This window comes from Oreochromis aureus, linkage group 6 (assembly GCF_013358895.1).
Source record: "Oreochromis aureus strain Israel breed Guangdong linkage group 6, ZZ_aureus, whole genome shotgun sequence".
In the NCBI taxonomy this organism is placed as follows: Eukaryota; Metazoa; Chordata; class Actinopteri; order Cichliformes; family Cichlidae; genus Oreochromis; species Oreochromis aureus.
Window position 1 is genome coordinate 25,192,877 of NC_052947.1, and position 16,071 is coordinate 25,208,947.

The 16,071-nt window shown below is 40.5% G+C and overlaps 2 protein-coding genes across 8 annotated transcripts; both read left to right on the forward strand.

Annotated features, from left to right (window-relative positions):
* Positions 1-659: 659 nt before the first annotated feature.
* LOC120440483 lies at positions 660-7,031 on the forward strand. Of its 7 annotated transcripts, none has more exons than XM_039613120.1 (12): positions 660-721; positions 2,261-2,460; positions 3,913-4,042; positions 4,153-4,218; positions 4,319-4,496; positions 4,582-4,675; positions 5,776-5,831; positions 6,140-6,239; positions 6,349-6,432; positions 6,549-6,604; positions 6,759-6,896; positions 7,018-7,031. In XM_039613120.1, exons 2-8 carry the CDS (start codon positions 2,283-2,285, stop codon positions 6,173-6,175), a joined length of 738 nt encoding a protein of 245 aa, XP_039469054.1. In that variant the 5' UTR covers positions 660-721; positions 2,261-2,282; the 3' UTR covers positions 6,176-6,239; positions 6,349-6,432; positions 6,549-6,604; positions 6,759-6,896; positions 7,018-7,031. The 7 variants fall into 7 exon arrangements, 3 of the variants coding, with proteins under 3 accessions (XP_039469054.1, XP_039469053.1, XP_039469055.1); XR_005613281.1 differs by having other exon boundaries at positions 662-721; positions 2,319-2,460; XR_005613283.1 differs by lacking the exon at positions 2,261-2,460.
* Positions 7,032-7,033: 2 nt separating this feature from the next.
* Positions 7,034-9,695, forward strand: LOC120440482 (ubiquitin carboxyl-terminal hydrolase 37-like). The gene is made up of 10 exons (XM_039613118.1): positions 7,034-7,073; positions 7,174-7,305; positions 7,398-7,521; positions 7,610-7,761; positions 7,867-7,966; positions 8,107-8,183; positions 8,357-8,465; positions 8,565-8,622; positions 8,799-8,956; positions 9,043-9,695. The coding sequence occupies exons 2-10, from the start codon at positions 7,202-7,204 to the stop codon at positions 9,046-9,048; spliced, it is 888 nt and encodes a 295-aa protein (XP_039469052.1). The 5' UTR covers positions 7,034-7,073; positions 7,174-7,201; the 3' UTR covers positions 9,049-9,695.
* Positions 9,696-16,071: the final 6,376 nt, after the last annotated feature.

Sequence of the window (16,071 nt, forward strand, 5' to 3'; positions counted from 1 at the left end):
TCATTTTTGAATTCCAATTTAATAAACTGCATTTCAAAATCCTTTTTCCAATTGCACTGTAATAAACTGCATTTCAAAAAGCTTTTTTCCAATTGCACTGTAATAAACTGCATTTCAAAAAGCTTTTTTCCAATTGCACTTTAATAAACTGCATTTCAAAAAGCTTTTTCCAATTGCACTTTAATAAACTGCATTTCAAAAAGCTTTTTTCCAATTGCACTTTAATAAACTGCATTTCAAAAAGCTTTTTTCCAATTGCACTGTAATAAACTGCATTTCAAAAGCTTTTTTCCAATTGCACTTTAATAAACTGCATTTCAAAAAGCTTTTTTCCAATTGCACTGTAATAAACTGCATTTCAAAAAGCTTTTTTCCAATTGCACTTTAATAAATTGCATTTCAAAATCCATTTCCCTTTCCTGTTCGCTCAGGGATTAACTTCTGGATTGGCTGCTGGATTGGCTATTGAATTAACAACTTCATTTTAAAAATCGTGCGGAGCTCTCTGATTGGTTGGACAGACACAGGCTGTCTGCTTGGATTTTTGTAGCTCATAGCTTCGCCCTGCTATGAAGCATGTGTGCTTGTACAAAGGCCGTTCAGCCTCGGGATTTACACTCGGCTTGACACGGATATGTGAAGAATGAAGGGACCCTGCAGCGAAACGGAGAGCCAACCTCTGACTGAGTGCCTGTTTTCGCAGTCTAACCACCTGTTGAAGGTAATGTGCTAACATGGCTAACGCTAGCATCACCGCACGTAGCCCCGTTATTTTAAGGTCATCTTAGCTTATGAAAGTTTTACGTCGCAGCTGTACGAGCTAGCTACGTGTTTTGTAAGCTGCTGTGCTCTTCACAAATAAAGCTGGAAGCAGCTCAGACTATTAGAACCGGCACTGAGGCCTGTTACATTTATACAGTGTTAGAGCAATGGCTGCAACCTACAGCCTTTAAACTAGCGATTAAAATGCTGACAGTAAACTCGTCAGTCCAGATGTTACCACATTACTTTATGGTACTTAGAGTTAAAACAACTGAGACAGGCTGATTAAAATAACAGCTGTCAGTTCTCTCATTCCTTATATCAAGACTGGAGATCACACTACTGATTTCAGTTCATTTAATATGTGAGTGCACAGATTCATTCTCAACTGGACATAAATGATGATCAAAGGTTGTATATATGATGAATTCATCAAATCCCAGCCTCTACCACAGTGTGCTGAATCTTAGCTTTGAATGTAAAAATGACATTCAAAGCACAGAAATCTTTATTTCGATGCGCGTGGCTCTTGTGGTCCTCCATAGACTTCAGTCTCATGACCAAGATTAGCTAGTAAATAACAAATAGCTAATCTTAAAATGACTGTTCAGTAAAGAAATGAAGCCCAACTGTCAGCTAACCGCAGCCGTTACTCTCTGCATTTTCCCCCGATATTTCATTTCCACTGGTACTATGGATTTGTGAATATCCACGACTGACCCAACCAGGTGGCCAGCTGGTCTTTGGCCAGGGTCAGGGCAGTTTCAGGGTTCAAAAAATCCCTTTCACTGACAGACTGAAGGAAAGGTCCTCAAAAATGGAGGGTCTTCAAGCTCCTCAGTGGCAGGAAAAGGTTTCCCGGACCCAGTGTTGTATATTTGTTTCCCATAAGACTGAAATAGTGGAGAGAAATCAGGTTCTGAAACCATCCAGGAGACAAAGTCTCCAACTGGTTTGTGGAAGTCCAGTTTCTCCAAATTAATCAGCGGGTGAAATGCCTCTTCATGGATGGTTTTGATTCTGTTGTTATTCACGAACAAAGCCCTCAAAGCAACATATGAAAGAAAGTCATCTTTCATTATTGTCTCCAGCGTGTTAAAAGAGAGATCGAGCTCAGTGATGAGTTTTGAAGCGGCTGCAGGGACTTCTCGAAGGTTTTGGCTCGAACAGTCGCAGGATGTTGTTCACAGTGGTGACACTGACTGGTGATTGACAAGCACAAGAAACATCATGACTTATTCTCCTGAGTGCCTGCAAAACACAAAATGAAACTCAAAGCTTTTCTCTCAGGTGCTGGTGTGGCACAATCTAATGATAAAAACAGTCATGCTAACAGCTCTTGGAGCACAGCTGCACAAAATAACAGCTTTTGGAGCACAAAATGCATTACAGTGAAACCCAGTAACCTAACATGTTGTCAAGGAGAAAGAAAAAATCTGAAACAAAAGCAGGTAGTGTGTTGATTTATGTTGTGAGGAAGCTTTCACTCCCATCAAAGTCACCCAGTCTTGAGAATCCAAATGAGTCCAGAAATCTCAAGTGGCTGCAACCAACAGCGAACGCCAAGAAGTGGATACTTGCATGCTGAGCCAGAAACATGCAGAAACCCCAAAAAAGGCAAGACGGCACATCTTGGTCCCACTCAGGCAGTACGAACACCTGGAAGGAGGAGCCCACAGTTCAGACTCAAGGTCACCGGTAAGGACACCAGCCAACCAATTATAAGTCTAGTTTTAATTTTCATTTTAGTTAGTGTTATGGCCTGTCTAGGGGTGGCCAGACCATAATATAAGGGTGATCTACCTCTGTCTGACCCCAAGCAGCACATCACACAACCAGTACAATTTTGATGGTGATTTATTTACAGTGATCGAATTCTAACAAAGGAAAGGAGCGAGCTATAGCTTCGGAGTGGACCCCAAAGCAACAAACAAAAGGGACCCTATTCAAAGGATGTATTAGGGCTGTGCGATATGACCAAAATCTCATATCCCGATATAAAACATCTATCGTCCCGATAACGATATAAATCACAAAAATTTAACATTTTCTGTAAATTCTGTGAATCTCGGGCAGCTCGACTTGCGTGAAGTGTTTCCAGCTGGTCGTCGTGTACTTGGAGTCGAGTGTTTTAACTGATGCATGAAACTATACATTTTTAGACACATGTTGTAACGGCCGCCGTTTTCTTTGTGAGTATTTATTACACGGCGTGCTGCGGGGAAAAGTCTGTTCTAATGTTTGAGTCTAAGGTTTATTTTTTAGCAACTGACGGCTCTTTTTTGCTTCTCATCCGCAAACACTCCGCATCCTTCAGTTTATTTTGCAAATTCTCAACAGGATCTTGAGCTTTATTGTGAAAGGTTTATGTGGAAAATACACAAGTGGACACGCAATAGTTTTACCGTCGTTGTTGCTAACGACGATGTATAAAAACAGGCGCTTGTCCGTCCGTAGTGTGGTTATATTAAATATAAGAGAAAGAGAGAACTTTAAGAAATTAATATAGCCACTACAGTGACCATCAAAACCAATGACTGTAGAAAACAGCCCTAGGATGTACCAAACTTACTTATGAAAAGAATCAACCAAATGACAATGTCTTATCTCCCTAACTAACAAAAATATGAGAAAAGGGCAATCAAATAAAAAGGCAGTCCACCCCTACATGCTCCTGTATAAAGAAACAGGTAACACAAAGCCTTCCGGTTGAGGTCCATGGCGGTGTCATCTTATATGTTGTCTCCAGGTCATTAGCCAATCTGTATGGTCCGTCCCATGGATCCACCAATCACGGAAAGGCACCTGCACACTCAGATTTACATATGAGACAACATTACGACAACAGTCGCAACATTAACTAAAAATGTTTTTCACCATCTCGTTTTAACTTCTGGTTTAGCTTCAGCTAACTAAAACTAAATGGACCTTTGGAAATAATCACATCTTAATAGAGTGAAGCATAGACTGTATAAAAGATAGAACCATTGCAACTTTAATGCAGCACTTCACCCTTTCACATAGTCCCAGGTCTTCTCTGTCATTTTTTTATGGTGCTGCAAATGTCTTCAGTTGGTGAAAGGTCTGGACTGCTGGTGTCTTGTCGTGCTTGCTATGCATCCCTGACTCTTTTCTTCTTTCTGCATCAAGTAAGGAATGTAGTGAAAGTTCCCGAGAGGTTAAAAACACCACTGGAAAAAATGATATTAGACCTGAGTTGGGACACTTGGATTATGGAGCTTCTGGACCAAGAGAATGAATGGGAGCATGTGTTTAACAGGTAAGAGAAAAACCTCCCCCAAAATGTTTACACTTCAAAGCTCATGCATACATGCACATCCAGTGCTCAGCATCTAATTGTGTATTTGTGTTTTTACCTTTTTGCAATAGCGTAGTGAAACATTTGGGCGGTGGAAAAATAATGGAAAATAAAATTCAGTCTACAGACTGCTTCAGGTGAGTACAGGTGGTGCACAAGGACCAAAGCTCACCTTCTCAACCTGGAGAAAATGAATTATTTTACACTGATACTGTAAACTTTGTGTTTGTGTGTCAGGTTTCCATATACCGGAAACAGCTGCTGCATCTGTAATTCTGTCCATCCTGAGGAGAGTCCACACTCTACAACAGATCCTTGGCTCACCTATAATGACACACAGGTGCTCCACACAACTGGATCTGCAGCTTGTGAAGAACAGCAGCACTCGGCCTACATCCTGTTTTACAAGAGAAACGTAAGAAGACACAGCGTCTAATCCTGAAGTGAGAGAATGGCACGCCAACTGCAGCCTAATCCAATCTCTCTTCTTTTTTTTCCAGTGCCCAGACACCCTTCAGTTTCATCATATCATCCCTAACAACAGCTGTAGAGTTGGATGGAGGATGAAGACAGCAGAGAGAGCAAAAGAAACAGGTAAGAGCGGACAGGTAGTCAGAGTTAACAAAAACTTTTAAAGCCAGTGTAGCTTCTGTTTTGAGCACATTTATTGATGACAATTTTACATAACTAAGCAGTGTGTTATACTGTTATCAGATGTGGAGTCTCACTAACCACTTTAATAGTAACTTGTGTCCCAAATACTGTTTATTTGTCTTAGTTACAGATAGTGAAATAAAATGGAAAACGATTGTTTCATAATTGTATACTCAGCTTGGTCAAGACAATAACTCAAGAACGAGGGGCGTAGGATTTTGAATTGATACCACTGGTGCATCTACTAAAGTTCTGGGGTCAGTTTGAATATCAGTGACCTTGACCTCAAGTTCAAAGGTCAAGTTTTCTGAAAATCTTGTGAATGCTACAACTCAGTGACAAGAAGGAAGTCTTGTTCAAATTTGTACCATAGGTGCATTTACTAGGAACCTGAAGGGTTGCACTGGGGGCCATCTGTAGAGGTATGTGTATTTTTTAGGGGTTGCTTAGAGACGAGTACCATACAGTTCAAATGAGCATTCCATTCCAAAATATGCAAATTAGCCCCATACATCATAATGATGATGCTTGGTGTTCAGGGTATGAACATTCTATGCTGAAAGTTTAGAAATACACAACCTTTGACAGCTTGCTTTCAGTTGAACTTTTGCAAAGCTGAGAAGATTTTCACTGCGATCACATTAAGTCCAAAGATGTTTAAACTTTTTTTTCACAGAAAGGTAAGTTTGAAGAGACTTGCAGCACATTTTTCTGAATATTTTCTTGTGGTAAATAATCATTTTTGAAACTTTTAATGAAGCTTCATGGATGATTTCTGTAAAAACTGAATTTTGAACCAAATGAAGGATTTTGTATTTTCATACCATAAACTTTAAAACTCAAATTAAGATATGAATAAATTGTTTTTATTTTATTTAAACATATTCCTATATATGTGCTTCATGAGCTGACAGCTCACTAAATTGATAAATAATATAAAATAATACCAAATTTTCTAACTGGTCACTTTTCATGGAGAGACTCCCTTGGTATGTTTGTTTTATGCCATTACTGATGTTGGTTTTCTTGTTTCTAAACAGAAATCAAACAAACAAAATGTGGCAGAGAAGGAAATTCCTTCTACGTCTCAACAGAGGTAAAGAAATGCGCGACTCTTTAATGCTGCTGGAGATATTTATAGCAGTGGTTTATTCGGAGCTGTTTTATTTCCCTGTGTTTGGTACTTTTCTTCTGCCTTGTGCATTTACATATTTGTTTTACTACTTCTAGTCTTGTCTATTATTTATATTGATTCAGAGATTAGTGTTTGAAAATGTGTAAATGTATAAAATACATGATTTTGTTCCATTACAGTTATTTATTTTTATTTGCAATCTCCAGCATGTACTCCTTGTTAAAAATTTCCACTTTGAAAAATAACATTTACACTTTTGTCCTCATCAGCATCCCGGATGCTTCTGTTGCTGCCACACCAACTAACCCTGAAAATGGTAAAAAGAAGAAGAAGAAGAGAAAATGGAGACACTACTTCTGCTGTTCCTCGGTTTGCTTTTACACAAAACATATGAAATGCACATTCTCTTTAAAATGTACTTGTTAGTTTTAAGTGACTTTACTTTTTTAATGACATTATGTTTGTTCGTCGTCTGCAGCAAACTGACAGCGATTCAGAGGCAGAGACCACCACTGTAAAGACACAAAAAAAGTCTCGCTGGTCTCTTTTTAAATTCTGGAAGGTATGTTTTATGGAAAGAGTCACTGTCATCAAGCATTTACTCATCACAGTTAAATGAGAGCAATTAAGAGCAATGAAGCACACGGCTATGTCCTGTACTTTGGTTTCTTTCTACAGAGAAAAAGGCAGGCTGCTCCTGAAACGACAGGGGAACCTGATAAAATCAGTGACAGGTGAGGGAAACTTTAATCTTCTCACTTTAAAGCAAAATTCTTTATATAAATAAGCATTAGATAGTCGAATGCTGTTCTCCAGAGAGAGAATGTTTGTTTGGTGTCTTGTTGTGTTGTGATGCATCCCTGACTCTTTTCTTCTTTCTACATCCAGCAGCACAGGTAAGGAATGTGGTGAAAGCTCCCATCAGGTAAAAAACACCACTGAAAAGATCCCAGCAGACCTGAGTTGGGACACTTTGATTATGGAGCTTCTGGACCAAGAGAGTGGATGGGAGCATGTGTTTAACAGGTAGAGAAAAACGTGCTCCAAAATGTTTAAACTTCAAAGCTCATGCATACATGCACATACACTGCTCAGCGTCTTGACATCTTTCCTAATTGTTTGCTTGTGTTTTTACCTTTTGGAGCAGTGGAGTCTGCGGTGAAAAACAATAGAAAATCAAACTGAGACTACAGACTGCTTCGGGTGAGTACACGTGGTGCACAAAGACCAAAGCTCACTTTAACAAAGTGGAGAAAATGAATTATTTTACACTGATACTGTAAACTTTGTGCGTGTGTGTCAGGTTTCCAAACATCGGAAACACCTGCTACATGAACTCCTGCCTGCAGAGCCTCCTCAACATTGAGGAGTTCATTAGAGACATCAGCCGTCAGGAGGTTTTGTGGAGCGCAGTCCCAGAAGCTCAGCTCTTAAGGTGCGCTACGTCAACCTTCTACTTTCTTCAAAAACCTGAAGAACAAAGAGATCTAACAGCAGAAATGTCTGTTTACCCTTTCCTTTCTACAGAAGGCTCACTGACATCAGGGACTGTCATGACTCAACAGATTATGGCCTTAAAGATCACCACCTGAGATCTTTTAAGAAGGCATTCAGCAGTCAAGCTCCTGAATACACAGGCAGCGCACAGAAAGTGCGTCAGCTATTTGGACATTTCATTTTTTGCTTTACTTTCTGATTTTGATGTTCTGCTTTAAATCTCCTCTGTGCTTTTCTTTCAGGATGCTCATGAATTCCTAACATTGTTCCTCAATGAGGTCAAAAGGCTCTCCCCTCACCTGAAGAGGAACGCAGCTCTCCAGGGCCAAAGTTATACCTGCCCAGTAGAAGACCATCACGTTTTCAAAATGGAAAACATGAGGACATGCAAGGGGTAAGCCTGTCTTTCAGAAACACAGGGCTGATTGCAATATCGTCATATACCTCGTTTCCACCTACCTGATCTTTACTTTAACTATGTTACTCCTTAAATGTGTAGCTGCGGTCACCAATCATCACAGCAAGAGGAATTCACCAGCTTGTCTCTTGACCTGGTTCCAGAGGGGTCTGTTGAGGACATGTTAGAGACATACTTGAAGGTAAGATTGCAAATTCCAGTAGAGTTGTAGTATCACCGATCTTAACACACCTTTTTTGTTAGAGTGTGTGTATATGTGTGTGTGCATATGTTGTGATTTCTTTCTACCATAAAGCCTGTTTTCTCTGTGCTGTTGTTCAGGAACAAGAAATAGAATTTCGCTGTGATTGTGGAGGGACGACCTCAGAACTGAAGTCGTCTTTTGATACACTGCCAAGGTGAGTAAGGTCACATCAGAATTGATCGACTGACCAAGTTTCCAAACTGTGGCGCATCAAACATCAGAGTTTTTCGAGACAATACTTGAGCAGTCATTTTCTCCCATCTCCTGTTTGTGTTTGACACTCATTCTTCTTATTTTGTACCTTGTTTGTTTTCTTTCTTTTGCCAGAGTTCTCATCTTGCACCTGAAGAGGTTTGGCTTTACACAAACCTACCAGATTCAGAAGGTGGATGACCCCGTCAGGCTGCAGAGGGACTTGGTGGTGCCATCCAATCAGGTAAAAACAGACTGCAGAACATCTCAGAGAATCAGCTTAATTATCGCACTGATGTGAGACTTCATGAAACTAACACTCTTTTGATTTGTTCCTTCTCAGGGTGGTGGCTGTTACAGTCTTGTCAGCATCATCAGTCATTATGGAGGCACAGAATCAGGTAAAACAACTGACTTGTTACAAGCAGAAAATGATTTAACAGAATTTGCTACTTTTCAGTGAAGGACTCGCACACAAAAGCTTTTGATGTTCTGAGAAGCACTAAGTCAAAATCACTGTTTGCTTGAATCAGTTGACTTCCAGAAGTTTGATTCATTTGTCTTAATGTGATTTCAGGACACTACATTTGTAATTCTGTCCATCCTGAGGAGAGTCCATACTCTACATCAGATAATTGGCTCACCTATAATGACGCACAGGTGCTTCACACAACTGGATCTGCAGCTTGTGAAGAACAGCAGAACTCGGCCTACATCCTGTTTTACAAGAGAAACGTAAGAAGACACAGCATCTCATCCTGAAGTGAGTGAATTTTTAAATGTGCTATTACCTTGTTAACCAGTTTTGTCTTCATTGTCAGTTCTGAAGCAGGATATGGAAGGAAGTTAAGGTCCTCATCATGCTGAGAAGGAACAACAGTCGTCCCAGCCCACCATCGCAGACTGCAGGTAAGTATTGGCCTTAGGAGGAAGGGTCCTCCCAGAGAGCCTGGTTCCTCCCAAGATTTCTTCCTCCAGGAGGGAGTTTTTTCTTGCCACCGTCGCCCCACATTCACTGGTCTCATCAGCAGAGACATTTTTAACCTCCTAAGACCTGAACTCTATCATGGCATGCATTTTTAATTTCTCTGTGCCATTTGGGTTGATTGGGACCTGATGAATGCTTCTCAAAACATGAGATCCACATATGAGGACATTCATTTTAAATTTCGATTGAACAGTGGCAGTGTAATGTCATCCTAAGTGGATATCAGGTCTTTGTAGAGCAAAATGTTGTATTTTGGTCTCGACAACCCAAAATGTGATGTCCACATATGTGGACACCAGGTCCTAGGAGGTTAAAAGAAACTCTACTAGTAGTGCACCACTACTAGAGACAGTCCTTTTGTGGACCAGTGTTTGGCTTGCTCTCTGGGAACAACAAAAAATTAAACAAATAAATTAATAATAAAATCAGTGCATTCAGCGTTAATCTCATTAAAATGAGATTAACACTGACAGCACTAAATAAAATAAAATAAAATAAAGAAAACATTTTTTTCGTTTCTTTTTTTTATTTTGTTTTATTAAAATCAAAATAACTAATAAAAAAAATAATAAAAGTATTCAGCTGTGTTTTGTGAAATTTGTAATGAGTCTTAGTTAAGTTGATGTCACAGAAGTTTCTGAATCAACCGTTTAGATTGTTCAACAAACCGATTTACTCAGGTAAAGATGGTAAGCTGGAGCACTGGCACCCTTCGAGTTCAGTTGAAATTTTGAGACAAATATTCCCTCCATCAGTTGCAGCTTCTGCTTTTAAATAAATTATTTAGCTGCAAATGTTTAGCTGCAAGTAGCAAAGTCCAGAAGTGACAACATTTCCACTGCACTCTCTCCAGAAATGGTATATAAAATTTTGGCCAAATTAGACATTTATCCTTGGATCACTGACAACCCTATAGGGTGAAAATCTTTAATTGTACCTTTTATAACATTTTAACAAGTTACTGTCTCCTGCTGCATGTTTCCTGTTTTGGCTGAACTTCATCAGCTCAAAAAACACACCGTGCTGTGGTCTACTGAATGAACTCATGTACAGGACACACTGAAAGCAGGTTTACAACGTTTAATTAACAAAGTCAAGATCAGTTAACAACAGCTGAACTAAAGACTTTCTTTTTCTCATCGATAAAATGAGGTCCATGCCAATGCGCTCAAATGGGACCTCCATTAATGGTGAGGGGCATAAAGGCGCTTTTGGAATGGCCAGCTGGTCTGTCCCTACTGGTTCACCAGCTGACACCACTGGATGCACATCCAAACGTGCAAAAAATGCAAGATGGCGACGCGCACAGACCCAGCGGCTCTATGCTCTCCACTTACCCAATTTCACTGTGCAAGAAACTGCACAATGACAATAAAAAGCTCTAAGTCTAAAACAGATTCCCGGCCAGTAAAATCGGGCAATTATTGGCTCCAGAGTCTTATCTCATTCCAGGTGACCAGCCATCAAGTTGTAATGAGCCAGCTAATAAAATCATTTCTCAGTGGCTCTTCTGGCACCAACAAGTGGGTGTGTTCTTCCATTGTGCAAGTGTCACGACACACTGAACATGGTCTGTCCCTACTTGTTACAACCAGTGACTGTTTTCTACAGTCATTGGTTACAACATGTGGAAATGTCAGTGCTATGTCAGGGCGCACTATTTGACTGTCAGCTCTCATCATTTGATCAAAGGGCGAATTGCATAGTGCCATTATCTTCTGTGTAGCAAATTGCTGGAACGGGCAATCTGAACGCGGCCCAAACGCCACGTGTCCCTATTGGTCGTGTGTGCAGGCCTACATACTGCCCTATTGAGCTACTAAACCCCGACCAATCAGTTTTCAGATTTAAAGGGTATGATGGCCGTCAGCTAACCGCAGCCGTTACTCTCTGCATTTTCCCCCGATATTTCATTTCCACTGGTACTATGGGGTATTTGTGAATATCCATGACTGACCTGGCCAGCTGGTCTTTGGCCAGGGTCACGGCAGTTTCAAGGTTTAAAAAAAAATCCCTTTCACTGACAGACTGAAGTAAAGGTCCTCAAAAATGGAGGGTCTTCGAGCTCCTCAGTGGCAGGAAAAGGTTTCCCGGACCCAGTGTTGTATATTTGTTTCCCAAAAGATTGAAATAGTGGAGAGAAATCAGGTTCTGAAACCATCCAGGAGACAAAGTCTCCAACTGGTTTGTGGAAGTCCAGTTTCTCCAAATTAATCAGCGGGTGAAATGCCTCTTCATGGATGGTTTTGATTCTGTTGTTATTCATGAACAAAGGCCTCAAAGCAACATATGAAAGACAGTCATCTTTCATTATTGTCTCCAGCGTGTTAAAAGAGAGATCGAGCTCAGTGACGAGTTTTGAAGCGGCTGCAGGGACTTCTCGAAGGTTTTGGCTCGAGGAGTCGCAGGATGTTGTTCACAGTGGCGACACTGTTGACTGGTGATTGACAAGCACAAGAAACATCATGACTTATTCTCCTGAGTGCCTGCAAAACAAAAATACAAAATGAAACTCAAAGCTTTTCTTTCAGGTGCTGGTGTGGCACAATCTAATGATTAAAACAGTCATGCTAACAGCTTTTGGAGCACAAAATGCATTACAGTGAAACCCAGTAACCAAACATGTTGACAAGGAGAAAGAAAAAATCTGAAACAAAAGCAGGTAGTGTGTTGATTTATGTTGTGAGGATGCTTTCACTCCCATCAAAGTCACCCAGTGTTGAGAACCCAAATGAGTCCAGAAACCTCAAGTGGCTGCAACCAACAGCGAACGCCAAGAAGTGGATACTTGCATGCTGAGCCAGAAACATGCAGAAAACCCAACAGAGGCAAGACGGCACATCTTGGCCCCACTCAGGCAGTACGAACACCTGGAAGGAGGAGCCCATAGTTCAGACCCAAGGTCACCGGTAAGGACACCAGCCAGCCATTTATAAGTCTAGTTTTAATTTTCATTTTAGTTAGTGTTATGGCCTGTCTAGGGGTGGCCAGACCATAATATAAGGGTGATCCACCCCTGTCTGACCCCAAGCAGCACATCACACAACGAGTATAATTTTGATAGTGATTTATTTACAGTGATTGAATTCTAACAAAGGAAAGGAGCGGACTATACCTTCAGGGTGGAACCAAAAACAACAAACAAAAGGGACCCTATCTAAAGGATGTACCAAACTTACTTATGAAAAGAATCAACCAAATGACAATGTCTTATCTCCCTAACTAACAAAAACATGAGAAAAGGGCAATCAAATAAAAAGGCAGTCCACCCCTACATGCTCCTGTATAAAGAAACGGGTAACACAAAGCCTGCCAGTTGAGGTCCATCGTGGTGTCATCTTATATGTTGTCTCCAGGTCATTAGCCAATCCGTATGGTCCATCCCATGGATCCACCAATCATGGAAAGGCACCTGCACACTCCAATTTACCCATTACGAAAACAGTCGTAACATTAACTAAAAATGTTTTTCACCATCTCGTTTTAACTTCTGGTTTAGCTTCAGCTAACTAAAACTAAATGGACCTTTGGAAATAATCACATCTTAATAGAGTGAAGCATAGACTGTATAAAAGATAGAACCATTGCAACTTTACTGCAGCACTTCACCCTTTCGCATAGTCCCAGGTCTTCTCTGTCATTTTTTATGGTGCTGCAAATGTCTTCAGTTGGTGAAAGGTCTGGACTGCTGGCAGGCCAGTTCAGCACCCACAATCTTACAATGCTTAGCAAGAAGGAGAAATAAGCCTTGTGAAAATGGAAAAGCTGTGTGTAAGACTGACCAATACTGTAGGTCATTATCACAGGTGTCTGATGCAGTTATATCACAGAATGAGTAAATCATATTGACAAATACCAGGGCGAGAGGCATAAACATCTACAGTTAATGTGTCAGAGGTGTTTGCCCGATGGCTGCACACACTCTGTGCTTAAAAAACAGCACAGAGCGTGTGCAAAACTGCACCCTTTCTCCAATACAAACAACCAAGTCCAGTGTGTGAGAGCTCCAAACAGGAAGACATATATTTTGAATTAGTGGTGAAAAGTGAGGGAGAAAGTGGAAAAGTGATGCTGTGTTTCCTATTTTTGCAGGATGGGGGTTGACAACAGGGCTGAGTCCCTCCATCACGCTGTGAACACACCAGTGGAATTTAGACACCGGCAGTGCTGATGATGAGAAATATGAGAGAGGAAGACACAATACGCTGTTGTTCCACACATCACGATCCAAAGGACACACGCACTCAGACACAGACACACGTACGTACGTGTGCCTAGTGGCAATCGCAACCTCGGCCGTCCACATATGCTCATTTAGACACATACAGTTTTGGCACCGAGGCCCAGAGAATCAAACAGAAACTCATCCATTCATATATACACACACTTACAAAGGCTATTGTCAGAGCTCATCTCGTGTAGAAATATTTGTAATTCTGTTGCCAAAAGTGGAAGTGGATGTGAGCTGGCTGTTTGAAAAGCCGCAGTGCTCTCGTAAAGTTCCGCACGTAATGACGCCTTAGAGTCAAAGGCCAGCGGGCGGCCTCAGGGTCAAATGAGTCATACAGGTCCACACAGCGAGTGTCGCTAGACCGTCTTTCCACTGTGTCACCTCATCTCACGCTCATCTTTCCTGAATGTCACAAAACCGCTTTTAAAGTCTGGAAAAAAACATGTAAATAGGCTCAACGATGCGTGCTCACGGACACTTAATACAACTACACTTAGTTACAGTTGTCATGCTGCAACATCTACTGGGTTTTTATTTTTCTAGCCATGTTTGCAAAAGCAATAGAAGTTCAGAAATATAAAATGTCCATCCAGACTTTACAGGAGACACATTGAAAAGTGTTATTTAACAGATTTTGTCCAATTAACTGCACTGATTGGTCAAAAAGCCAGATATTTGCCTTGTTATGCTCAGAATAACCTATTGACTCAACCCGTTCACTGAAGTTATTTATTTTCATGGAAATATTGAAAAACATGGTATTGATTTGAACAGCAGCATAATCATGCAATGAAACACTGTTGCAGGCTTCCTTGATTTAAGGACCTCGCATGAAAACACAGCCCTGTTTGTGCGCTGTTGATGTGGAATGTACAGTACGTGTGCAATCAAGGAAACTATTGATTGAGACCATTATGCTCTGATTAGGTGGCCAACCACGCTCTCCCCCTGGGGTGGGGGAGTCAAAGACTGGAGACAATAAAGGAACATTTCTCCCACGATCCCCGTGTCTTTGTTTGTTATTTGTCCCTATGGTACAAGCAGTACTTTGAATTTTTTTTTTTTCTTTAATTATTGATCCAGTCAAACTCTGGGTTTCACCCTATAGAGCTCTGACTTCTTATTTATCTTTTATGAGATTGTGTTTTTGTAGCATATACTCTGTGTGTGACACCCTTCTTTACCCTCACACCTGTGGCTGTCACAGATATTTCTTGTTTGAAAAATGCCTCACCAAAAACGCTAATCTACCCCATTGCCCAACTCTGTACCCCACTTCCCTCCCACCACTAAAGCCCCCCCCCCCCCATCCCCTTTTTTCGCTGCCAAACCAGGAAGTGTGCACAGGAAACAGCTGTCCCTCACGTCCGCCTGCTTGCCTGTGGCCAGGTGCATCCTGGGAACGGAGCGATGTGTGACCGTCGACATGTGGCTGACACTGTACAAGGTGCCGTTACTGTAATCAGAATCACCATGAACTTTATACAGATAGAAGATAAAAACGAGACTCCTCACTAATCTAATTTCTAAAGTTATGTTGTGTTTTTGAACGAGCAACAGTTTCACAGAGCATCACTGCAACCGATTTAGGATGAGTTTTGATCAGATTTTCTGATCTGATGCACGAAGGAAACTAATCTCACGAATGACTGCTTTCCCAAAAATTAAAGGGGAACTCCACTGATTTTACAGTCTGTTTAAAGGTGTATTTCAAGCCTTCAGTCGCTTCACATGGACAGGCGTGAAATCTGATAACTTGTCTGATAAAAGGTGTGACTTGAGTCAGTTGTTTTACAAGTAGACCGAAAATGACAATAATTCTGGGTCAAAGTCCTGAGCTTACCAGATCTCTGTAGATCACCCATCATTAAAATGGATCATACATGCTGTGGTTTAACTACCTCTACAATGATTTCTAAATGTATGTCAAATTCTGTCATTCATTGTAAAATGAATTAAAATGAAATGAAAATAAAACTGCTGCTATAATTTAATAATGGTTGTTTTTCCAAAACTTGGTGCCCTCTTGTGGGCTGTAAAGGTACTGCCGAATAAAATAAAATATTTTTAACTAGGCTTTAAATTGCCATAAAATAAATGTTTGCAATTAATTTAAAAAATCAAAAAGGTAAAACAAAGCCATTGTATTTAATTTACTTATAATGTATCTGCCTGCTTATTTTGTCAAATAGCACAAGTCCATGCTGTTTTGTTTGGTTCTTGATTTTAGCCTGTTGTTCAGCAACATGATGACATCATATATTTATATCATGCATAATTCACGTTTTGTGGCTTTAAAAAAGATATTATGTTACTTTCCTGAAATTCAAATGATACAATTTACAAGGTGCTATGGGAGCACAACAGGTCATATGATGACATAATCAGTGATAAAGATAAGAACCTTCAGGGTCCTAAGAGCTACCCATGTGCCGAGTCTAGTTGCTAAATTTCCAATCCTGTACAAGGAGATAGCAGACAGAGGTTCTGTGTAGGATTTGGGAGTAAGAATTAAATGTACTGGTAGATCTCAGCAAAAAGGAAAGCTGGTAATAGAGAACAAACTTTCAGGAACCAAATCACAAGAAATTATGACATTATGAGATTACTCAGTAATTATGTGAAATGATG